The 22,664-nt window shown below is 53.1% G+C and overlaps 1 protein-coding gene across 1 annotated transcript in view; it reads left to right on the forward strand.

Annotated features, from left to right (window-relative positions):
* The window catches only part of FAT2 (FAT atypical cadherin 2), a 69,849-nt gene that overhangs the window by 34,686 nt on the left and 12,499 nt on the right, over positions 1-22,664 (forward strand). The window contains 13 exon segments of the mRNA XM_025201005.1: positions 3,331-3,470; positions 4,427-4,702; positions 5,070-5,286; positions 6,447-10,502; positions 12,718-12,914; positions 13,837-13,990; positions 14,770-15,003; positions 15,834-16,223; positions 17,493-17,707; positions 18,143-18,280; positions 18,794-18,937; positions 20,724-20,921; positions 21,159-21,966. Of these exon segments, the coding sequence (XP_025056790.1) occupies positions 3,331-3,470; positions 4,427-4,702; positions 5,070-5,286; positions 6,447-10,502; positions 12,718-12,914; positions 13,837-13,990; positions 14,770-15,003; positions 15,834-16,223; positions 17,493-17,707; positions 18,143-18,280; positions 18,794-18,937; positions 20,724-20,921; positions 21,159-21,966 (7,167 nt within the window).

Below are 22,664 nucleotides of genomic sequence, written 5' to 3' on the forward strand. Positions count from 1 at the left end.
AAATGCTTCTCCTGTCCATGCATTTGGCTAAGGATAAAAGCATACTCAAGAAAGCTGTCACTGGGCATGTGTACACATTGCATGTTGGTCTAATAACACGGTGCAGTAGAGCGTCACGGCGCAAACCGTCCTAATAGCCTGCTACACCGTGTTATTAGGCTAATGTGCAGTAAACATCACTAATTAACCGTGCACTGGTGCTAATGAGCAGTAACTTTAGGTACTGCGCATTAGTTAGTACTTGATTAAGGAAGTAGATGTGCAGTATCTAAGGTGCATTAATGAATGTGTAGATGCACCCGCTGCAGAGCTGGCTATACCTGCTTGGTGTTTATCCTGGGCTATTATTGCTCACTTATGCTCCTAATGTCCAACCTCAACTTCCTTTGCTGCAACTGGAGCCCATTGCTCCTTGTCCTGTCATCTGCCCCCACTTGGGTTTTGGAGCCTTTGGGTACTATTTACCTCAACATTTAATCCCGGCACTTCTCTTCCCTCACAGTAGCTCAGGGCAAAGCGGGGGTCCAGCCTGGCTGCCTGTTAGACCTTGCATTCAGGATGGAGGTTGCTAATGCACTGAGTCTTAATGCCGTTTTCAGCGTCGAACTGAGCCCAAAACCGAATGCTTCTGAAATCCAGGGGTTTGGAGCATCTATCTGGTGGAGGCACAAGACAGATTTGAGAGGGTCTCGGGGAACAGATGGAGACCAAGCCCGTCCAGTAGCAAAGGTCCCTGGAGGGCAGTACCTGGCAGGGAGAGGGGCCATGTCGTTTGATGGGGACGGCAAGGAAGGGAGAGGGGCCACGCTTTCAGCTGGAGTGAGGGATATCTTCTCCTCCTGCCCAGCCGGCGCCTGGTCTTTCTCCTTCCCCGTGGCCCACATGAAGGGAGGTGGGAGGATTTCTCTCTTTTGCTAAGGGAGAGGACTCCACAAGTCTCTGTCTTGCCTCAGTTTCTCTCTCCCCGCCTGTGCCCGCTGCACGTTTCTATGGGGCAGCGGGGAAGCGCGAGTCAACAGCCAGTCGAGGCTTTCCCGCATGCCGGGAGAGCTGCCCAGGTAGATCAGCAGCAAATGAAGCTCACCTCAATGTCAGGGAATCCTGGCTCCCAGCGGGTGGAGGAGTTCAGCTCACAAGAAATAGCAGTCGACGGTTCCTGATGGTCCGCAACGGCATTTTGCACGGGAGGCACGAACAGCGAGCTGACGGAGCGTGAGGCGTGCAGGAGGGGCGGCTGTGCACGGACCGGCTAGCAGTAGTGCGAGGAATGGCTCTCTCCACTGCGCACCTTCGGCCTGCAGCTCGCTTGTGCCACGCGGCCATCTGGGAGGAGAGCAAAGGCCGTTGCTCACGCTAGCAGCACCATCTGCCTCTGCAACTGTTCACTGCCATTCGGAGAAGCTTGCAGGCTCCCTGCTGTGACAGCAAAAGGCATTGCCAGCTCTCTATCAGGGCGACCTTGAGCTTGAAATGAGCTCTGCCCAGCAGCTGTCCCTGCCCCCTCGCTTGTGAGGCCTGCATCCCCTGGTATCTGCAGAGCTCACACGAATAAGGCAATATCCTAATAATCATATTTAACGTGCATGAATAGTTTGCATAAACTCAATCTTCCCTCCCTGGTTTCAAATCATAGAATTATAGGAAATGAAGGTTGGGAGGGACTTCAGGAGTCACATCCAGTGCAACCCCCTGCTCCAAGCAGGACCAGCCCCAACTACATCAACCCAGCCAAGGCTTTGTCCAGGTGGGTCTTCATCACCTCCAAGGATGGAGAGTCCACCACCTCTCTGGGTAACCTGTTCCAGTGCTTCACCACCCTCCTTGTGAGGAAGTTTTTTCCTAATGCCCAACCTCAACTTTCTTTGCTGCAGCTTGAGCCCATTGCTCCTTGTCCTGCCATCTGCCCCCGCTGAGACCAGTCCAGCTCCATCCTCTTTGCAGCCCCCCTGCAGGGAGTTAAAGGCTGCTATAAATCCCACCTCGGTCTTCTCTTCTGCAGACTAAATCAGCCCAGGTCCCTCAGCCTCTCCTCACCAGTCCTGTCCCTCAGCCCCCAACCATTTTTCATTGCTCTCCGCTGGACCCTCTCCAACTTGTCCACTTCCTTTCTGCAGTGGGGGCCCACAGCTAGACACAGGACTCCAGATGTGGCCTCCCCGGTGCTCAATAGAGGGGAAAAATCACTGCCCTCGATCTTCTGGCAATGCTCCTACCTATGCAGCCCAGGAAACTATTAGCCTTCTCACAACAAGGGCACACTGCTGGCTCCTATTCAGCTTATTGTCCATTATAACCCCCAGGTCCTTTTCTGCAGAGCTGCTGCCCGGCCCGTCACCCCCAGCCTGCACCGGTGCAGGGGATCGCTCCCTCCTCAGTGCTGGACTTTGCACGTGTCCTTGTCCATCCCTCTTTACGAGTTCCCCCTCACATCCTTTTCTGTGTCTTGCTCTGTGTCGAGCATTGCCTGGCCCTGCCGTGCATCCTCCTCGTTTCCCATAATGGGGTGCCTGCCTATGGGCCAGAGAGGCCTAACTGGCATGACAGCCCGCACAGCCAGACTATCCACCACACTGCAGCCAGTCTCTGTAGCTGTGGGTGAACTGGGAGCTGTGGTCCAGGCAAGGTCTCCCATGGTAGAGGCCTGGAAGGCTCTTAAGGGTTTCAAAGCCTTCAGGCATCCATCCAAAGCTCTGACTATAGGATAAAACGTAGAGCATCTTCCTCTGGACCACTTCCCTCCTCTTCTAAGGAGCACAGGAGATGAAAAGAGGCATCCAAATAGCCAGGTGTCTAAGCCTGGAAGTCTCTGGCTACTGTAGTTTCCTACGTAAGTAGATCCTTAGCAGCCTTGCCGCCCCCAGGGTGAGCCCTGCAGTGAATACAGAGGGGTTAGGACACAACTGATCAAGCCGGTACCAAGAAAGGAACTGAGTTATGGCTGCAGGAGACACTTCCTCACCCAAAATTAAGCCAGCAGCTTCTCTCTCCCGCTGTATTTCAAGGGGCAGGAACTTATCACCATCTCAGCATACTCCAATGCCTGCCTGCCTCTCTTCTCACCTACGTCTGCTGCCCAACCAACACCATCCCCACATGCAAGGCATAGCCCAGCGTGGCAAGCCCAGGTCTTGCCGATTCTACATCAAGCAACTCTTGTGGCCTACATGGCCCTGCCTAGATGCCTCCAATCTCTGACAGCCCCAGCCAGAAGCCCTGGTTCCTCCTACAACGATCCTTGCCGAGCCTTTCATGCACATGCATCTCTGTGCAGAATTCCCCCTCGGTTGGCCTGCCCCACCTCCCTTTTACGCCTCTCCTCCCCTATCGCAGGTGGTGACGATGACCTGGATTTCGACATAGAGAAGAGCACAGGCAGCGTGGTCATTGCAAGACCCCTAGATGCTAAGAAGAAGGCGAGCTATAACCTTACCATCGAAGTCACCGATGGGTCGAGCGTCATCCGAACCCAGGTACGTGCCCGTGCCAGCAGGAAGGGCCCCACCCCATACCACGAGTGAGTTTAGCTGTGGGAGGACAGGAAGTTTTGGGTCATTGTATGAGCACACACCATGGGAAATGGATCGGGGCGGTTTGCGGGGGCAGGCTAACAAGGACTGTCAGGTAGACCCAGCTGCCAGGTTACAAAAAGGCAACGGTAGCCAACTGCTATCTTAAACTCTCGATTTATCGCTCCAAATAAACAACCGGCCCCGTCTTGGCAGGTGTGCCCTTCCCTGCCTCCTTGAGCTTCATCATCAGTTTATTTTGGCACCAGTGGCCAGTGCTGGATGTCAGCAAACTTGCTAAAGCAAAGCCCCACGCGGGGTTCGGCATGGTAAAAAGCAGCAAACTGCTGCAGCTTCCTGCGATGGGGTTAAGAGGCAGCGGATGGGAGCGGGGTGAAATGAACGGGAGGAACCACCAACGGGACGAGCGTTGGTGGTTTGCAGGGCTTTGCTGTGCAGTGTGGGAAGGAAGTCCTTTCCCCTGACAGCTTGCTTGTGCAGTCATGTTTCCAAGAAGTTCCCAATTCACATGCAAGCCCAGATATCCTCTGCCCACCTTTCTCACCCTGCCCACTTCCCACTGGCCTGGAGATACCAGCTGGTATCTTGGAGGTACCAGATGGATGCTTTCAGGGTGTACGGAGGACATTTCTCCGTGGGCAATTTTGGATGCAAAGTGGCTTGTTGTGTTAGACTGGGAGAACCTCCATGGCATCTTCCCCGACTGCCTGCAAAGTGCAAGCTGGCTGCCAGCCTCTACAGCAAACACAGAGGCATGTCCACTGCACCGCTACATGTGCCAGGCAAACAAACGGTGCCCATTGCTCAGTCTGTGCTTGCAGCTTCCTTTCAGGCCTTTCATTAGCACTTAGGCAGCCCCCCACCAGACCCAACGGTGTAACATGCTGCCTCCTCCACAGGCTTTCATCCACATCATAGACATCAACCAGCACCGGCCCCAGTTCCTGGAGAGCCACTATGAAGTGAGGATCCCGGAGGACGCCCCTCCTGGCATGGAAATCCTTCGGGTCAGCGCGACGGATGAGGACCATGGGAAGGGGTTGATCTACACCCTCCACGGCAGCACGGATCCCCGAAGCACAAGGTTTTTCCAGCTCGATCCAAGCAGCGGGGCTATCCTGACCATGGAGGGGTTTGGGTCCCAGTCCATCACGCACCACATCTTTACAGTCATGGTAGGTTACCACCACGGTGTTGGGCAGCCCATGGACCTGGAACGGGGCAGGGGGGACTTGAGAAGCTGAATGAGTGTTAGCAAGGGGCATTTTCTGAAAAGTGAGGAAGAAACAGACTTTTTAGCTTGTTCCGACATAACGCCTGGTCCAGGCAGAGGTTAAGAGCCTACTCCTGCTACCAGCTGTTAGGATGAGTCCTTCTCCATCAGTGCCAAAGGCCTAAGTCTTGGTCACGGATTTGGTCCCCAGGAACAGCACGTGGTGTATGTTGTTACACGTGCGGCCCGTTCATTTTAACGAGCGCTTTGCAGAGTGACTCGGGTGCACTGACCCCTGACAACACCATTAACCCCTCTGTGCCCTCCAGGTGCGGGACCAGGAAGTCCCCATCAAGAGGAACTTTGCCAGGGTCGTCATCCACGTGGAAAACTGCAACATCCACCCGCCCCAGTTCACCAGCATCCACTACGAGGCCGAGGCCGAGGCCTTGGATTCGGCCGCTGTAGGCACCGAGGTGATACAAGTCAGAGCTCTGGACCAGGACCAAGGCGCCAATGCTGAAATCCACTACTCCCTTCAGGCAGGTGAGGGACGAGACGAGGCCGTTGGAGGCCATGACCATGCCTGCTTCCTGGGGTGCACTGGTGTCTTCATGCTAGTGGCCAGGGACTGAGAGCTCTTTAGAGAGCACTTCGAAAACCACCTCTCGCATGAACTGAAGGAAGAAGCTGGCTAAGAAATAGAAGTGCATTTCTTCCTCAGTGTCAGACCCCTGGCTCTGCCTTCAGCTAAATACAAACTCTCGTTGTTCCCTATCGTTTCCTATCTTCCAGCCACCAATGCCTAACTGCTATATGAATGCTCTTCCAGGGCATAATTAATCTCTCTAATTGATAGGCAGCCTGACTGCACACAGACAGGAGACCTGATGGAGCTCCAGATTTCTGGCTACCTTGAAAGAGAAAGAGTCGTAGCACACTGTGCCTTTCCCATCAGATAGCTTGGCCCCAAACCTGTACTGGAAGCAGAAGCGGTAACTGGGTCCACAGTTAGGAGCTGCTAATTGCTCGTTATCTATATTAGGTTTCAGAGCTCATTTTGGCATGCTCTGGAGTGTCTCGGAGAAGAGCGAGTCACTGCTAGGGGGTTGCTAGTTGAACCACAGATGTTAGATGCTGAAACATCTGGAGTGACCTCTAGCTTGCAGCTTGGCGCCTCGTGGGCTGTGAGCAAATGATCTCACCCCGGCGGCTAAGTGGGTTGGGTGTCCGCAGCCCCCACAGCTCCCCTCTTGGATGTGCCATGCTGGCTCCCGAAGGGGACAGGGACCCTCTTTTTGTTCTGGATTTGCGCGGCACCTAGTCATGACGGAGGCTCTTAGGTATTACAGCAGTAATTGTGATTGTGAGTGGGATGGGACCAGCTGTACCTGATATCACCCATCCCGTACCTGGTCAATATGCACAGAGCACATGCCACCAGCACCAAATTCACCCAGATTAATTTTTTAAGAGTTGTTTTTTTTCTCATCATCCCCCTAGCCTATGCACAAGTTTGCTAAACATTTACAAGAGAACAATTGCTTTGGAGAGCCAGACCCGGCCTATAAACTAGTACAGATTACTATTTCCCAATGAAGGGGTCAACGCACATCACCGGATCTAATGCCAAGAATGTCACCAGATAGAAAATCCAGCTAAAGAGTATTTCCACCCTCTTCATTTTTCTATTCCTTTCGCTACAGGTAACAGCGAAGGTTTCTTCAGCATTGGTCCACACTCTGGAATTATTACAGTCGCTCAGAAACTGGACCGCTCCAAGCAAGAGCGATTCACTCTCATTGTCAAGGCAGAAGATCAAGGGTTTCCCCAACTTCAGGACTCTGCCACGGTGCACATTCATGTCCGACCCTCCGACAGCACCCCTCCCAAATTCTCAGAGGCGGAGTACGTTGCAGAGATCAGCGAGTCTACTGCCGTTGGCTCTCCTCTCGTCCTGGTTTCAGCCACCAGTTTGTCACCGGTCAGCTATGAAATCAAAGAAGGGAACAGGGATGGCATGTTCTTGGTGAACTACCAGTCGGGCCTGGTTTCCATGCAGAAAAGCTTAGATTATGAGCAGGTCTCGTTCTACCAGTTAAAAGTGCGGGGCACCAACATGGCAGGGGCATTTACGGACGCTACCGTGTTGATCTATGTCATAGACGAGAATGACAACGCACCGGCCTTTGTGAAGCCTTCCTTCGTTGGCTGGATCCTCGAAAACGCTCCCGTGCCGAGCATGGTTATGGATGAAAGCAACGCCCCGCTGGTGACACATGCGGCAGACGCTGACCAAGACGCCAATGCCTTGCTGGTCTATGAAATTTTGGAGCCAGAGGCCTGGAAATATTTCATGATAGACCCGAGCATGGGGACTCTCACCACCCATGCCGAGATCAATTATGAACTCATCCCAGTTTTCCATTTCACCGTCTATGCCCATGACAGTGGCAATCCCATTTTGTACACATCCAAGCCTGCCAAGGTCACAATCTACGTAAAAGACGTGAACGATTCTCCTCCTGTTTTTCCAAAAGGCACTTATGAGCTGTCTGTCTTGTTACCTGCCCATCCAGGCATGGAGCTCCTTGCAGTGCAAGCCCAAGATCCCGATTCAGAGGTGACCTACAGCCTCGTGGAAGGCAACCCTGACAACGCTTTCAGCATCCACCCCTTCACCGGTCTTCTCTCTGTGCTTAACGCTACCAGCCTAGGACGCTATCGGGAGCTCACAGTTAGAGCTAGTGATGGCTTGTATAAGAGTACTGCTCTTGTTAAGATAAATTTAACAGAAACACAAGAGACTGGCTTAAAATTTGATCGGGATTTGTATACGGCAACGGTGGTGGAGAATTCAACCGATCAAAAGACTCTGGTGGTTCTTGGAGTCCAGGGGCATCAGCTGAATGAGCCGCTCTTCTTCTCCCTCTTAAATGGCAAGGAGAAGTTCAAAATGATCCAGGCTTCGGGAGTGCTGCAGACCAATGGTGTGGGATTTGACCGTGAGACTCAAGACATGCACGAAGTTGCAGTGCAAGTAAAGGACAGCAGAAAACCACCTCGCGTATCTCAGGTGAAAGTCAAGGTTTACATAGAGGACGTGAATGATAATCCACCCCAGTTTGAGAGTGTGCCATATTATACGTCAGTCCAGGATGGCACTGAACCAGGCGATGTCCTTTTTCAGGTGTCTGCCACTGACAAGGACATAGGAGACAACGGAGCCATTACTTACTCCTTTGCTGAGGACTACAAGTACTTCTGGATAGACCCCTACCTAGGAGACATCTCACTCAAGAAACCCCTCGATTATCAAGCTTTGAATAAATATGCCCTTAGAGTTATTGCCAAAGACAGTGGTGAACCCTCCCTGCATGCCCAAGAGGAGGTTATAGTCACCGTGAGGAACAAATCCAACCCTCTCTTCCAAAGCCTTTACTATAGAGTCAAGGTACCGGAAAACATCCCCCTGTACTCGTCCATTCTCCACATACAAGCCCGCAGTCCCGAAGGCTTGCGTCTCATCTACAACATCATAGAAGAAGACGCCCTTAAACTGTTCAACGCTGACTTCAAAACGGGTGTCCTTACCGTCATAGGACAGCTGGACTATGAATCGAAGACCAAGCATACATTTACTGTGAGAGCCACGGACACAGCGCTGGGGTCCTTTTCTGAAGCTGCCGTCGAAGTGGAGGTGGAGGATATGAATGACAACCCACCTGTTTTTTCTCAGATGGTCTTCGCTGCATCTGTCTCCGAAAGCTTGCCAGCTCAGACCCCTGTTGTCCAGGTCTCTGCTTCCGATAAAGATTCGGGAAGAAATAAAGCAATCTCCTATCAGATCTTGGAGGATGGCTCAAACGCTATCAAGTTCTTTAACATCGACGCCAACACGGGACAAATAACAACAGCCCAGCCACTGGATTATGAAACAAACCATCAGTTCCGCGTGAAAGTTAAGGCAACAGACCATGGGATGCCCCCGCTCAGCAACGAAGCCCTGGTGATTGTTGACGTGGTAGACATCAATGACAACCCCCCCGAGTTCAGCCAACTCCAGTACGAAGCCAAGGTCAGTGAAATGGCCACCTGTGGTCATATCGTGGTAAAAGTCCAGGCCCTGGACCCTGACAGTGGAGACACTACCAGACTGGAGTACTTCATACTCTCGGGTAATGAAAACAGGCATTTCACCATCAACACCACTTCTGGAATCATTTCCATGTTCAACCGCTGCAAAAAGGACCTGGACTCATCATACAACCTCAGGATATCTGCTTCGGACGGGGTGTTCAAGACCACTGTGCCGGTGTATATCAACACCACGAATACAAATAGATACAGCCCGGCTTTTCAGCACCAGGTGTATGAAGCAGAGTTGGCCGAGAACGCGGAGGTCGGAACGAAGGTGATTGAGTTACTGGCTGTTGACCCAGACGATGGCCCCTACGGCACCATAGATTATACCATCATAAACAAGCTCGCCGATGAGAAGTTTGCCATTGATGACAAAGGCCGCATTGCCACGTTGCAAAAACTGGACCGGGAAAATTCCACAGAGAGGATCATCGCAATTAAAGTCATGGCAAAGGACGGGGGCGGGAAAGTGGCTTTCTGCACAGTCAAGATAATCCTTACGGATGAGAATGACAATCCCCCTCAGTTTAAAGCCTCTGAATACACCTTGTCCATCCAGTCCAATGTAAGCAAAGGCTCCCCGGTCATTCAGATCCTGGCTTATGATGCAGACGAGGGTGTAAATGCAGATGTTACCTACTCTGTTGATTCAGTGGAAGACATAGCAGAGGACCTGGTTGAGATCAATGCTGCCACAGGGGTTGTTAAGGTCAAGGAGAGCCTTGTTGGGCTAGAAAATAGAGCGCTTAACTTCAAGGTCAAAGCTGAAGATAGCAGACCCCCTCACTGGAACTCTCTTGTCCCGGTGAATCTCCAGGTTGTCCCAAGAGAAGTCTCCTTGCCAAGATTTTCTGAGCCCCTGTATACATTTTCGGCATCAGAAGACCTTCCGGAGGGGGCAGAAATAGGGTCAGTTAAAGCTTTTGCAGAGGAACCCATCATCTACAGCCTGGTGAAGGGAACCACGGCTGAAAGCAATAAGGATGAGGTCTTTTCATTAGACAAGAAAACAGGGGTTCTGAAAGTCCATAAGCCTGTGGATCACGAGACCACCAAGTGGTACCAGGTTGACGTCCTGGCTCACTGCTCCCACCAGGAGACAGATCTAGTCTCCTTGGTTTCGGTGAACATCCAAGTCCAAGACATCAATGACAACAAGCCTGTCTTTGAGGCAGATCCCTATAAAGCTTTCGTCATGGAGAACATGCCGTCGGGAACCACCGTAATTCAAGTGACCGCTAATGACCAGGACACCGGGAGCGATGGACAAGTGACCTACAGCCTGGAAGCAGAATCAGGCCATCATCTCAGAGGACTCTTCACCATTGATGGAGAGAGTGGGTGGATCACAACGCTGAAAGAGCTGGACTGTGAAGCCCAGGGGACCTACCGTTTTCACGTGGTGGCCACCGATCATGGTAGGAAAGTCCAGATGTCTTCCCAAACCGTGGTGGAGGTCACCGTCACGGATGAGAACGATAATGCTCCACGGTTCACCTCCGAACTCTACAAAGGGTCGGTCATCGAGAACGCCGAGCCTGGCCAGGTCGTGGCCACGCTCAGCACCCTAGATGCCGATATCTCAGAGCCAAACAGACGAGTCACGTGTTACATCACCGGTGAGTTGCGAATCAGTTTAGATCTTGGATTGTCAAGCAAAATTAGAGTATAATGTAGGGCCAGGTTCAGCTACCCTTATTCAGCCTAAAAAGTACCAAGGTGATCATTCAGAATAAGCACAATTCATGGTGAAAGCCCTGGTTATCTAAACACTGGGAATCTAAAACTCCCCATGAACTGAGGACAGAGCTATATGCCTGACATCCACTTATTGCACTGACTATTCCCTTCATCCCCCAAAAACACCTTTATCCCCATTCATTTAGTGTCCCATGAAAAGTCTGGGTCACTTAAGTCGCACCAAAGCAGAGATGATGTCCCATATTTACCGCAGGCATTGTCTGTATAAGGGCTTTCAAACGAGGATAGTGCAGTGCTCAGGGAGTGCATCCTACTTCTTTGTGTCTCTCAGAGCCTCAACTGGTACTTAATTTCCTGAGTCCTGCATTCCCCAGGGCAGACAGGCTACCCATTGCATGGAGATGTATGCACCTACTTATGCTGAGTGTGTATTTATAATACACCTAGGCATGTAGGATGTGGCAGTTTTCTGATACTGAGTGCATTCACTATAAAGCCATTCTTGGCAGATTTAAGAGTCAATCCCTCTGTATCTAGAGTAGCACTTGCTCACCCAGTCGTATAGTCGCCTGCTTGGCGCATTGACTGAGAGGATGGTTCCAAGCTTAGCAGTATCTTTAAATATCAAGAAATCATATGGTGGCAACTGTATATCCAGCATCTGAGCCAGGCCAACCAAAACTAACCGCGGCCTCAAAAAACAAAAATCAGAAGAGTATTAAAATGAAAGGGTCAGTACTTTATTTCCACAGGTAACAGCTTTTTTTTAGTATGTGTTTTGACCTCAAAAAGGTCTTTCTGAGACCAAAACTAAATACTTAAAATTAAAATGTCTGTTCTAAGTCAGACAAGGAACCTCCAGGGTCAGAGCATGTAGCCAGCTCGTGCTTTAGCCTGTTATCTATTATTATATCCTCTAGAAATGGAGAGACGACTTGAGCGCTTTCAGTCACTCTTTGGCACAGCTGGTTATTTTTAACCGATCTGGCTGAGTGTTTTAGTTCACTTGTTGCCTCAATATTTCTGGTGCTTTTATGCACTGGATTCAAAGCACCTCACACCCTCGAAAAATGCCCTTTGATAGGCGGATGATGCGCCCTTTCTGTTTTGGGTAGCACTGATCCATACCTATAGTTTACATTCAGAATAATAAATGTGGGGTCTCCAGGGCTACAAATTGTAGAAGCAATTCAGGAGGTGAGCAGGGAGCCTCATTTCAGGCAGTGCTTATCTTTTAGGGTGCATGGGGGTGGCGAAAAAAAATCACTTAAACTGTTATTTGATGGGGCATCCTCTGGGTTAGATCCATTCCCCCTCCCGCATTTACCAGGTGACGCCCGCTCTCCATCCCCCCGTACCTGTCCTATTACAGCCTCTACTTCTGCTTATCCTGGGTGGCCCAGATCCAGCATAGCCCGGCTGCTCTTCGTTAAAGGAAGGAGCATTCTCCAGGGATAGCAGCAAGCAACCGTGCATCCTTCTGGATCATAGCGTCCGTGAGAGGTCATGAGGACCTTTGATGCATACACCTAGGCAGGAGTATGGAGGCGTCGAGGCTGCCCACGCCTTCCATTCCCCTGTGGACCATTGAGACAGTATCCAAAGGCCAGACTGAAAAGGCGATGCATCTCTGCTGCATCGGGGCATTCAACACCCCAGCCTTTTCCTGAGGTGCAGCTATATGGACCCACGAGCATTTGCATGTCAGGGCATCATAGCTGTGAGCTCCCTTTACAGTTACAGTCGGCTGGGAGCGTGCATATGTGCATGAGAGAGGAGAGGTATTCCCCCTTTAGGATGCAGGATATAGTATGTGTTTTCATGCTGGCTTGCTTGCATCTCTAGGGGGTATATCAAAGCTCTCGGACACTTCCACAAATAGGATTTGTTGAGTCCATCGTGTCGTATTTAAGCGCTACATGACTGACACCTAACGAGAACGCCCCGAGGGTTCATGTACAGCGAGGAGGAGTCAGTGGCCAGAGACACAGCCAAGAACTGCCCTTTTCTCCTTACAACGGCTCCAGAAATAGGCTGAGAGCAAAAAGCTTTCCATCGCCCATCCTACCCTTTCTAGGCTTCGTTACTGAAGTGACCCTATCTTTCTTCCCTCTGCTTTCTATGTCCTCCCAGAAGGAGACGTGTTGGGGCAATTCAGTGTGGACGAGATTGAGGGAGAGTGGAAAATCATTTCCAAGAAGCCTCTGGACAGAGAAGATACAGAGAAGTATCTCCTCCAGGTCATGGCCTCCGATGGGAAGTTCCAGGCCACCGCCGAAGTGGAGATTTTTGTCCTCGATATCAATGACAACAGCCCCGAATGCAGTCAGGTAAGGCAGCTGCCTGCATGTGCTGAGGGGGAAAGGTGGCAGGAGAGATGCTGATGACAGACGGGGGCTTCAGATAGAGTCGTCCCCTGTGCTCCCCACCAGGAGCTAAGCAGGGTGATAACCCCGGGGTCAACCCCATGCCAGGTATGCATGCTGTCCCTGGGTTACTGCCAAATTGCTACCGAGATAACATAAGGAAGAAAAATAGAGCGATGCACATCAATAGGCAAGCCCCATGTCCCCGGCAAGCCGGGAAGATCCCCATCCAGATGGGAGTGGGGGCAGAGCAGAGAGCAGGTTTCCAGCATGGTGCCGGTGACATGGTTGCAGCATGTCACCATCCATGAGCTGCTCAATGACCTGTGGGACACCTTCCAGCACACCGGCCCCCCCATCCCCGAAACATTGACCCAAACTAGCTGCTTTCTGGCAACCTCAGCAGCAAGACCAAACGGTAGGTAACAACTTGTCCTCTCAGGCTCAGAGATGCCCTCCTGCATAAAGGCTGATACCCGCTGGCAGAACACACGGAGGTGGATTTTCCTGCGCACAGCGTGCTTGGTCTCTGGTTTTAGCACTCGCTATGTGCAAAGTAACAAATGTGCACAATGCTTCTTATAGGAAGAGATTCCCCTTTGCCTCAAATGGAGGAGAGAGTGGGAGATCTAAAGGTAGAGCCGTGAGACCCCCGCGTATGCCTGACAGCCTTAAGTTAAATCCCAGAGACATGATTTCCCAGCTCCACGTGCTTGGAGAAAAGAGGGGTAGAAAAGGAGCAGGAAAGCCTGGCTGCTTTTGGCCCTGTCTGTCCTGCCTGTCTCCCTCGTTAGTTAAACACCGAATATCTATGCACGAGCTTGTGCGAGATTAGCAAAGGATGGCGCCAATCACATCCCACGCCGATCCATTCTGTCTTCCCCAGATACTCTACACTGGGAAGGTCTCCGAAGATGCGCTCCCAGGGCTTTTGATCCTGAAGGTATCAGCCACAGACCCCGACGTTGGCAGCAATGCACAGATAACGTACAGCCTCCACGGCCCGGGGGCTGAGGACTTCCGGCTGGACCCCCATACGGGTAAGATGTGCACCCGCTGCATGGCTGTTTGTAGTGAACGAAGCGCTCTCATCTTCCCTAGGTGCTGGGTGCGGAGATCCGCATGCAGGGGAGGCTGCCAGGAAATGCTTGCCCCTTATCTCCTGGTGGGCAAAGAAAAAAGCTGTGAAGTTCGGCTCTCCCGAGGAGCAGGGATAAGGCCTGGGGGAGCCTCCCCCACGGTCTGCAGCATACTTCGAGCAGCGTACCTTGTCTGGAGTTAACCGGGGGGCTAACGACCTTTCAGAGTACTTGGCAATGACATTGTGCGTGCAATACCATTCATGGCCCCACGTAAGGGAGGAAGGTGTCATAGCGCAGGGATAAGTCAAGAGACCTGGCTTCTATCTAAGAAAAGATCTTCTTGGGTGACTAGTTGATTTGTTTCCTTCCTTCGCCCCATCTTTGAAAGGGAGATGATGATTTCTAGCTCCCAGGAGGGTTAAGGCAAGCACTTTGCCACTGCCTCTGAGATCAGGGAGGGATGGAGCAATAGAGCTGGGATTTCTTATCCTGCAGGCACGTCCTTTGCAAATTTTCCTTCTGTTGCATTTTACCTGACCCTAAAAGCTACCAAGAGTCTCAGAGCACCTTGTAGTAACACGAACCAGGCCAACGCTCATTACCAGCTATGCCGGAGGTGGTTTTTATACCCAGCTCTGCTGTCTCCCGCGGCTTGTGCGCTGCAACAGCACGTCGGACCTCTTGAACAACGTGCCCTTAGATTGCAGCCTGTTACCGTCAATTATTGTTTCCACTAGGGGAGCTGACCACTTCCGCACCTCTCGACCGGGAGCAGAAACCCACGTACCACCTTGTCGCCAAGGCAACAGATGGTGGAGGCCGGTCCTGCCAGGCGGATATAACCCTCGTCGTTGAGGATGCAAATGACAACGCTCCCAGGTTCTTCCCCAGCCACTGCACGGTCGCTATCTTCGATAACACCACGATGAAGACGCCGATCGCAGTGGTCTCAGCCAGGGATCTCGATGAAGGTGAGTTGCTTTGAACCGGAGGTCCGGGTGGGGGTTATACCGTGGATAGCTGCACTCATATCATGCAGCAAATGGATGAAGCAAAGGACATTGAGGGCTGTGACTTGGCGTGAGAATGGATCTCCTTGCTGCTGACACGTTCTGTACACGCGAGCTGCTTTCAGCTTTCTTTGGTACCTCCAAGACGCTGCGGGAAGCTCGGTAGAGGAAGAAACTTAGGGAAGGACCAGCCGAGAACATCAGCATCATGATACACCATGACCAGAGGCCTGTTCTTAGCTCGTCTCTTTGGACTTTCAGCCATGTAAGCGTAACGCAGCTTGTTCCCAACTCAGAGCTGGATGGATCCTGCTGTGGATGAAAACTGGGAGCCAGGAAAAGGGGCGACGAAGGAAAGAGGCTTATAAGTTGCAATGGGGCTGCGGACGGTCTGTGTGAAGATGCTCAAATTTTGTCTTGTGAGCACCAGCCCCGCGAGACCCGGATATCCGTGTTCCAGTCTGGATGTGACACCTGAAGGAGAGCCGAACTGACAGTCGTAGATGCGTCAAGCTGCACGGATCTGCTTTGGGGTGGGGGTGGAAGTCGAGAAGAAATGACTTGAGAAAGGAGAGCGCGCCAGGGTGTCAGCAGAGGAATGTCTGATGGATGGTCCATAAAGGGTTGGACCCAGAGGTGAATGGGTGGGCGTATAAACCAGGCATTAAACAGCCAGCTGGCTCATGCTTTCCTCTGGGTGCACGTGCGTTTGGATAGAGGTGCCTGGTCACTGCAGAATAGGAAGCAGCACTGCTCCCATGAGTAACCCAGCCTGTCCATTCCCCCTCCAGGTCCCAACGCAGAGGTGGTCTATTCACTCTCCGATTCAGCCGACGGGCACTTTTCAATTGAGGAAACCACGGGGGTCATCCGGCTGGAGAAGCCTCTCAAGGACGCTCAGCTCTCGGCCTTCAAGCTGACCGTCCGCGCCACCGACCGGGGCTCCCCCGGTCCCCTCTCCACCCTCAGCACCGTCACCGTCTCGGTGGTGGATCTGAATGAGTACCTGCCTGTCTTCCTGAGCCCGGAGTACATGGCCGCGGTGACCGAGGACGCAGCAGTGGGCACGGAGGTCCTCAACCTCTCAGCCCTGACGCGGGATGGCATGGAGGACACGGAGATCAAGTACGAGATCGTGAACGGGAACGACCACAGGAAGTTCCTGCTCAACCCACGCACAGGTAGGCGGGCTTGTTTCATGGCAGTCAATGCAGGGCCCTTTCCCCGCTTTGCTGCTCCTTTCTTCCATCTCCTAAGGAGCACTGCTTGTTTGCATTGCACCTCTTTAGCCCACTCCCATCATCCATGAACTTCTCAGTGTCCCTCACCCCTGCCCTTTCCGCCCTTTCCCCCTCTGGAAGTCTCTTATCTCCTTTCATTCCCACCAATCTCTCTCTCCTTTGATCTCCCCTCCCTTTAGTTAGCTCTCCTGCATTTTCCTAATCATGCTTCATTTTTTTTATCTGGTTCTTCTCGGTGTCCCAGATCAGCAGCTCCCACGCCCTCGGTCCACATCACTCATCCCCAACCCTCTGCAATTGTTTTCTGCTCAGATGCCGGCGAGGATCTAGGGGTAGGGGGAAGACACGTATAGTGCTTCCCTGCGCTAAATGCAGGCACCGGGCTCACCTGGGACCTGATCCAACGACACTGAAAAGATTCCTGTTGATTTTAATGGGCTTTGGATCAGGCCCCTTGCAGATGACGCACAGAGAATAGAGCATGAACGTGTCTCCAGAGCCTCTATTCACAACGCCCACCCTACGTAGAGTCATCCCAGGGGAGGGCTCTGGGGGCCGTTTGGTCACCATCTCCCCTTGTCACTGTTTCCGCCTATGGCAATATTCAACCATGGCCTTGCTTTCACGGACATGACTTCATCCCATGTCAAGATACAATATACATCTCGCACCTGCGTTTCTCTCCAGCTCCCTGAGATATCTCCCACTGCTCGCTTCCCCCAAAGCATACCGCGGCCCAAACGCTCCAGGCATCATTTTCAAAAGGGGCCAGTTTGAAACCATGGGATCCCGTTGAGTGCCATTTGGAGACGTCCACAACCACATTTTCTTCCTTGCTCTGCTGTTGCCTGTTGATCTCCTTCCTTTTCCCAGTTTCATCAGGACCCGTCTTGCTGCAATTCAGCAGGCCACTTGTGTGTTGTTTTATCCCAAATTTCCACCCATTACAAGTCCAACAGGCAGTGAGAGGACACCTTACTTCTTCAAGCTCTTGATAGCAATGTGGGGTTCATTCTGCCCAGATGTGCTTGATTATAACATATGGAGTGAAGCCATGATTTCTGGTGGCCTGGGTTGATTAGATATAGCTTTAGCCAACCTGGCTTTATCTGCTGGTTTGGGGATCATACGTGCTCCATAGACCTGTGACTTTCCTGCGGGGTTTGTGTTCAAAATACTTCCTCTCCATGCCATCCATGCACCATGCAGGTACCTTGTACATCAATGAGAGCCTGGATTTTGAAGTGAGCCATGAGTACTACTTGTCCATTGAAGGCACAAGGAAGGGCTCGGCCTCCATCAGCGATGTCACCATGGTGGTGATTAACGTCACCGACGTCAACGACCACGCGCCGGAGTTCACCCAGGCTCCTTACGCTGCTGAAGTCCGCGAGGACGTGGCCGTGGGGGAAGTCATCCTCATGGTAAGACAGTGGGGAATTACACCCGCTTAGCAGCTCATGGCTCGTGGCTGCAACCAGAGCACTGCCCGGGCTCTCAGTTGGGTGGTTATTTGTGCCGCGGGCATGCCCAGCACCCTCCTTCCAGCATCAGTGCTATGCACATGGGCTAACAAGGGGTTGTAGACCCTGGGTTCAACTTGGTGCAAGAGGTGGCTGTAGCACACAGCAAAGCTGTCCCGATGCATGTGAGTGTCACGAAAGAGGAGGATTTTAAAGAAGGGAACGTAGCCCTATGGAGTTGTCTCTGCCTCTACCTCTTCTGCATGTGACGTCTAGGCTCTTTGCCTTTCCACTGCCCTAGCAGGAACCTCCAGTCATCCAAAAAATTAGGGGGAATATGCCCTGGGTGAAAAGATGCATCTGATCCGGGGCCATCTCCTATTTCCCCCCCACCAGGTGTCAGCTGAGGACAAGGATGGGGCACTGAACAACCAGGTCACGTATTCCATCGTGGGTGGGAACCGCCTGGGACACTTCGCCGTCCACCCCAAGGGTGGACAGATCCACGTCGCCAAGAGCCTGGACAGGGAGGAGGTGAGTGACGGCCCCTGGGGAAGGGCTTTGTGTGGCTTGGCCGTGACGGTGGAAGAGTCAGGGAGCACTGGAAGAGCCAGGGGAAGACTGGGAAGCACTGCCCCTGAGGTGTATGAATGTCCTGTAGCACTTAGACGGCAGAGACAGCCACGTCTGTGAATATTTTGGCTCTCCCCCCGTGGCAGGACAGTCAGGAACACCCACAGTCCCCGGGCTGGGCCTTAGGGAAGGCAGGGCGGTGCAATGGTTAGGCCAGCAGGAGACTGAGGCTCTTTCCATCCCCTCCAGCAAGACAGTTCTCCTCTCTCCAACCTCATTTGCTCACCCATAGCACGGGGATATCACAGCTGACTTTCCCCGACCATGTGTTTTAAAAAGAAAAGCTGTGCCGCAGGCTAAGGGAGGCTGTCACTATGCGGTGCACGCCTCATCGCCCGCCGAGAAGGTAGCATCGGGGCACCAAACCCAGGCCCTCCACACCCCCATGACCAACATGTGCCATAAACCTTGCAGACTCCCAGCTACTCCCTGACGCTCCGAGCCACGGACAGCGGCCAGCCCGCGCTGTTCGGCGACGCGGCAGTGCGCATCCACGTGTCCGACGTGAACGACAACCCCCCGCGGTTCTTCCAGCTCAATTACAGTGCGGTGGTGCAGGTAAGAGCGGGGGTCTGCTCCGGGAGACACTCTTCTAGCTCTGGTCATTGCATGGGGACCCATGGGATACATCTGCACGTGGCAGCAGTGTGCCACCCCATCGACTCCATACTTCTCAAGCATCAACCTTGGAAAGGAAGCAACGAGGCTGCCATGGTGCTCTCCAAGCTGCGACACCGGAGAGCACCCGCAATCCATGCCTGGAGCCTGGTCAAGGGCACCCACTGAAGCATCCTCACCCCCTCACTTCTAGGATTGATAGACCTGGATTGGGAATAAGGTGGGCAAGGGCTGTCCTCAACGGTGTGGCTGAGCACTCAGGCACCAACATGCAGAGTCCCTACGGGGGACTAAGGCAGGGCAGGCAGGCGAGTTAGTAGCAAAGAGGGATGCTGCTTTGCACACGTGGGAGGGAGGTGGCTAGTCCAGCACCTGCAGCTGTTCAGATCCCACTGGACCCGACAGCACTTTCTATGCTGAGCCCACAATGATTTGCTCGTGCTTCGCAGCCCAGACCGGCCACCCCTTCCTCCCTGCCCCTTTCAAGCAGCTTAGCATCCCCGGGGAGGCAGGAAGACACGGTGTGTGGAGTAAAAAAAGCTGCTTCTTGCTATGGTAATCCCTACCTCTTGGGTAAGAATAACTCCCAGGAGGGGAAATACATCCATCTTTGTCAAGCTCTCGGAGCTCCTGGGTGGAGGGGAAGGAGCAATAGAGCCGTGGTTTCTTAGCACGCAGGCACATCCCCTGCAAATTCCCCTTCCGTAGCCTTACCCCAGGCCCGCAGTATTTCCTGTTTTCTTAGCCTTTCCTGAACAAAAGCTACCAATGGTCTCAAAATCAACTGTAGCAGCACAATACAGGCAAACACCCATTAACAACCACACCGGAGCTAGTCTCTGCTGTCTTCCCAGAGCCGATGCGTCACAGCCGCCCGCCTGACCTCTTTAACGACATGCTTTTACCCTGCAGCATGTATTCCCATCCCTTCCCCTAGGCCAGCTGATCACTGTTGTGCCTCTCTTGCTCTGGGGAACCCAGGTCCTCTGGTTAAAAACTATGCACAATTTCTTGTTGTGTATGGGGTGGGGAGAGGGTAATGGGAGCCACCTAAGAGCTGCCAGAGCGGTTTGCTGCCTGGCACGCCGGGCTTGTACTCAAGAGTCTTAAAAGCACTCAAAGCTACTGGGAGATCAAAGGGAGGGTTGAGAGGCAATGCAATCAGCTTCCAAGTGCTACTCAGGGAGAAGGTGGCTCGTGTTAGAGGGCTCTTGAGCTCAGCACACGCCCCAGGGGCTGGAAGTAGTGGGTAACTGGGGAGACATCTGCACAGCGCAATCCAGAGGAAAGACGATGCGGATTTGTAAGGACTGCAGGTAATTCCCTTGCAACGGCGTATCTAGGGGAGCAGCAAGGTCTCCGGTGCTTGGACCTTCCACCACAATGGGACGTGATAGTTTTAGCCACGGGGCTGAGGAAAGACGGCAGTGCAGCCTGTCGTCCGTGCTATGCAGCACAGAGGAGAGGGGCACCACGGTGCCTTCTGGCATTCAAAGCCCTTCAAACAATTTTGTTGGGAAGCTCGATGTCTGCCCTGGACTGCATGAAAGGCAGGGAGAGATTCAGAGCAAGCAGAGGAAACCCCAGAGAGACCCTTACCTCGTCTGGGGCTCAGCATGCCTCCCTCCATCGAGATAAGGGGAGCTGCAGCGCCGTGCTCAGCCCTGCTCCCTGCCCAGCACTGAGATGGTTCAACATTTATTTGGGCTTTTTCTCCCTATTTCAGGAGAGCGCCCTGGTGGGTACAAGCGTCCTGGAGCTGGTGCTGAGTGACAGAGACTCCCCGGAGAACGGGCCACCCTTTTCCTTCCAGATCACCGAGGGGAACGACGGGGAGGCCTTTGATGTCACCCAAGACGGCCTGTTGGTGACGTCTTCGGTCCTGAATAGGAGAAGCAAGGAGCAGTATCTGCTACAGGTCCAGGTAGAGCTTGTATGTGGGTCTCAGAGCCCATCCAAGCTGTAGCAACACCGAGGTGAACTAGAAGATGACCAGCATGCGGTCTACAAGGGTGGGAGGTGAAATGAGAAATGCAGCGGGTTAGGATGGACTGTCGTCACCAGAGCTCAAAGTGCCCCATCCAGCTCCCCATCCTCTAGATCTTCAGCCTAGGATAGGGCCACGCCAGATCGTAACGGGTCCTTTGATTTTCCCTGCCAGGTCTCAGACAGCGGCATCCCTCCCCTGTCCTCGTCGGCCTTTATAAACATCCAGGTGACGGAGCAGAGCCGGTTCGCGCCCTCGGTGCTGCCCCTGGAGATCTTCATCACGACCAGCGAGAAGACCTTCCGGGGAGGAGTGCTGGGCAAGATCCACGCCACGGACCGAGACCCCCGCGACACCCTGGCCTACACGCTGGTAGCGGTGGCACCCCAAGAAGGCCGCTTCTCCGTGGGGGCCATGGACGGCAAGATCATTGCTGGTGAAGGCCTTCCCCATGGCCACTATGTCCTGAACGTGACCGTCAGTGATGGCACCTTCACCACCACCACTGGCGTCCACGTCCACGTGTGGTGCTTCAGCCAGGAGGCGCTGGACCGGGCCGTGGTGCTGCGTTTCCACCACCTCAGCCCCGAGGAGTTCATGGGCGACCACTGGCGCAACCTGCAAAGGTTTCTGGGCAATGTCCTGGCGATGCAGCGGCAACACATCCACCTGGCAAGCCTGCAGCCCACAGAAGCTGCCGATGGCGTGGACCTCCTCCTGGCCATCGGAGAGCCCCGCAGCACCTTCTACGAGCCCCACATCCTGGCCAAGAAGATTTCCCAGTCCGCTGGGGAGATGGACCAGCTGGTCGGGCTCCAGATGAAGAAGACCATCCATGTCCCATGCCATGGGTCTGATTGCACCCGGCGTATCTGCAAGGAGACCATCCGGCTGGACCCGGGCCTGATGTCCACGTACAGCACCGCCCGACTCAGCGTCCTCACGCCGCGGCACAGCTTGGAGCAAGTTTGCTCTTGCAATGGTGAGACCCCTCCCAAGTGATCCATCCTTGGTGAAAACCAAGCCAGCCCCTTGCAGGCGGGATCGTCCTTCAGGGCACTGTGAAGCTCTGAGGGTTTTCGTGCACCTAGGTGGCTCCGTTAGCTGACCGTTCTCAGTTTCTCAGCCGGACCTACGCTCCTAGAACCGGATGGTGCCATCTGGTCTGCAGAATAATTTCACTGGCTGGGGCTGATATGTCTTTAAACAACAGCCATATCCCAACCACCCTTGCTTTGTGGAAAAATAATGGGACTGTGAGCAGAATTTCACCCTTTGGCCTCCCCATTAGTTGAGCCATTCCCAGCAAAAAAGGAGCACAGAAGGTGTATCTAGCATCACACCCAGCCGCTGTCAAAATGACCAAGTGCCCATCACAGCTGGGTTCACCAAGGGCACCACCTTTGCTGTGAAGCTACAGCAAGGCTCAGACCCATGCCACTATAATCAATCCGCCACCACGTCCCAGGGCCAAACATAGAGAAAGGCACATGGGAGGAACTGAAGTCAGGTCAAAGGGGTTGCTTGCTTTCGGAGGGATGTTGGGGGTTGAGAATAGGCTGGATTTAAAAGCCATTTTCAGTCTCCTACCAGGAAAGGCAGCAGATGAGACAGAGCCATGTGTGTTGGTCCGGTATAGGGAGACTGCTGCAGATCTGCACTGAGGTGCGTCCGCAGAGA

The sequence above is a fragment of the Alligator sinensis genome, unplaced genomic scaffold, assembly GCF_000455745.1.
Source record: "Alligator sinensis unplaced genomic scaffold, ASM45574v1 scaffold550_1, whole genome shotgun sequence".
NCBI lineage: Eukaryota > Metazoa > Chordata > Crocodylia > Alligatoridae > Alligator > Alligator sinensis.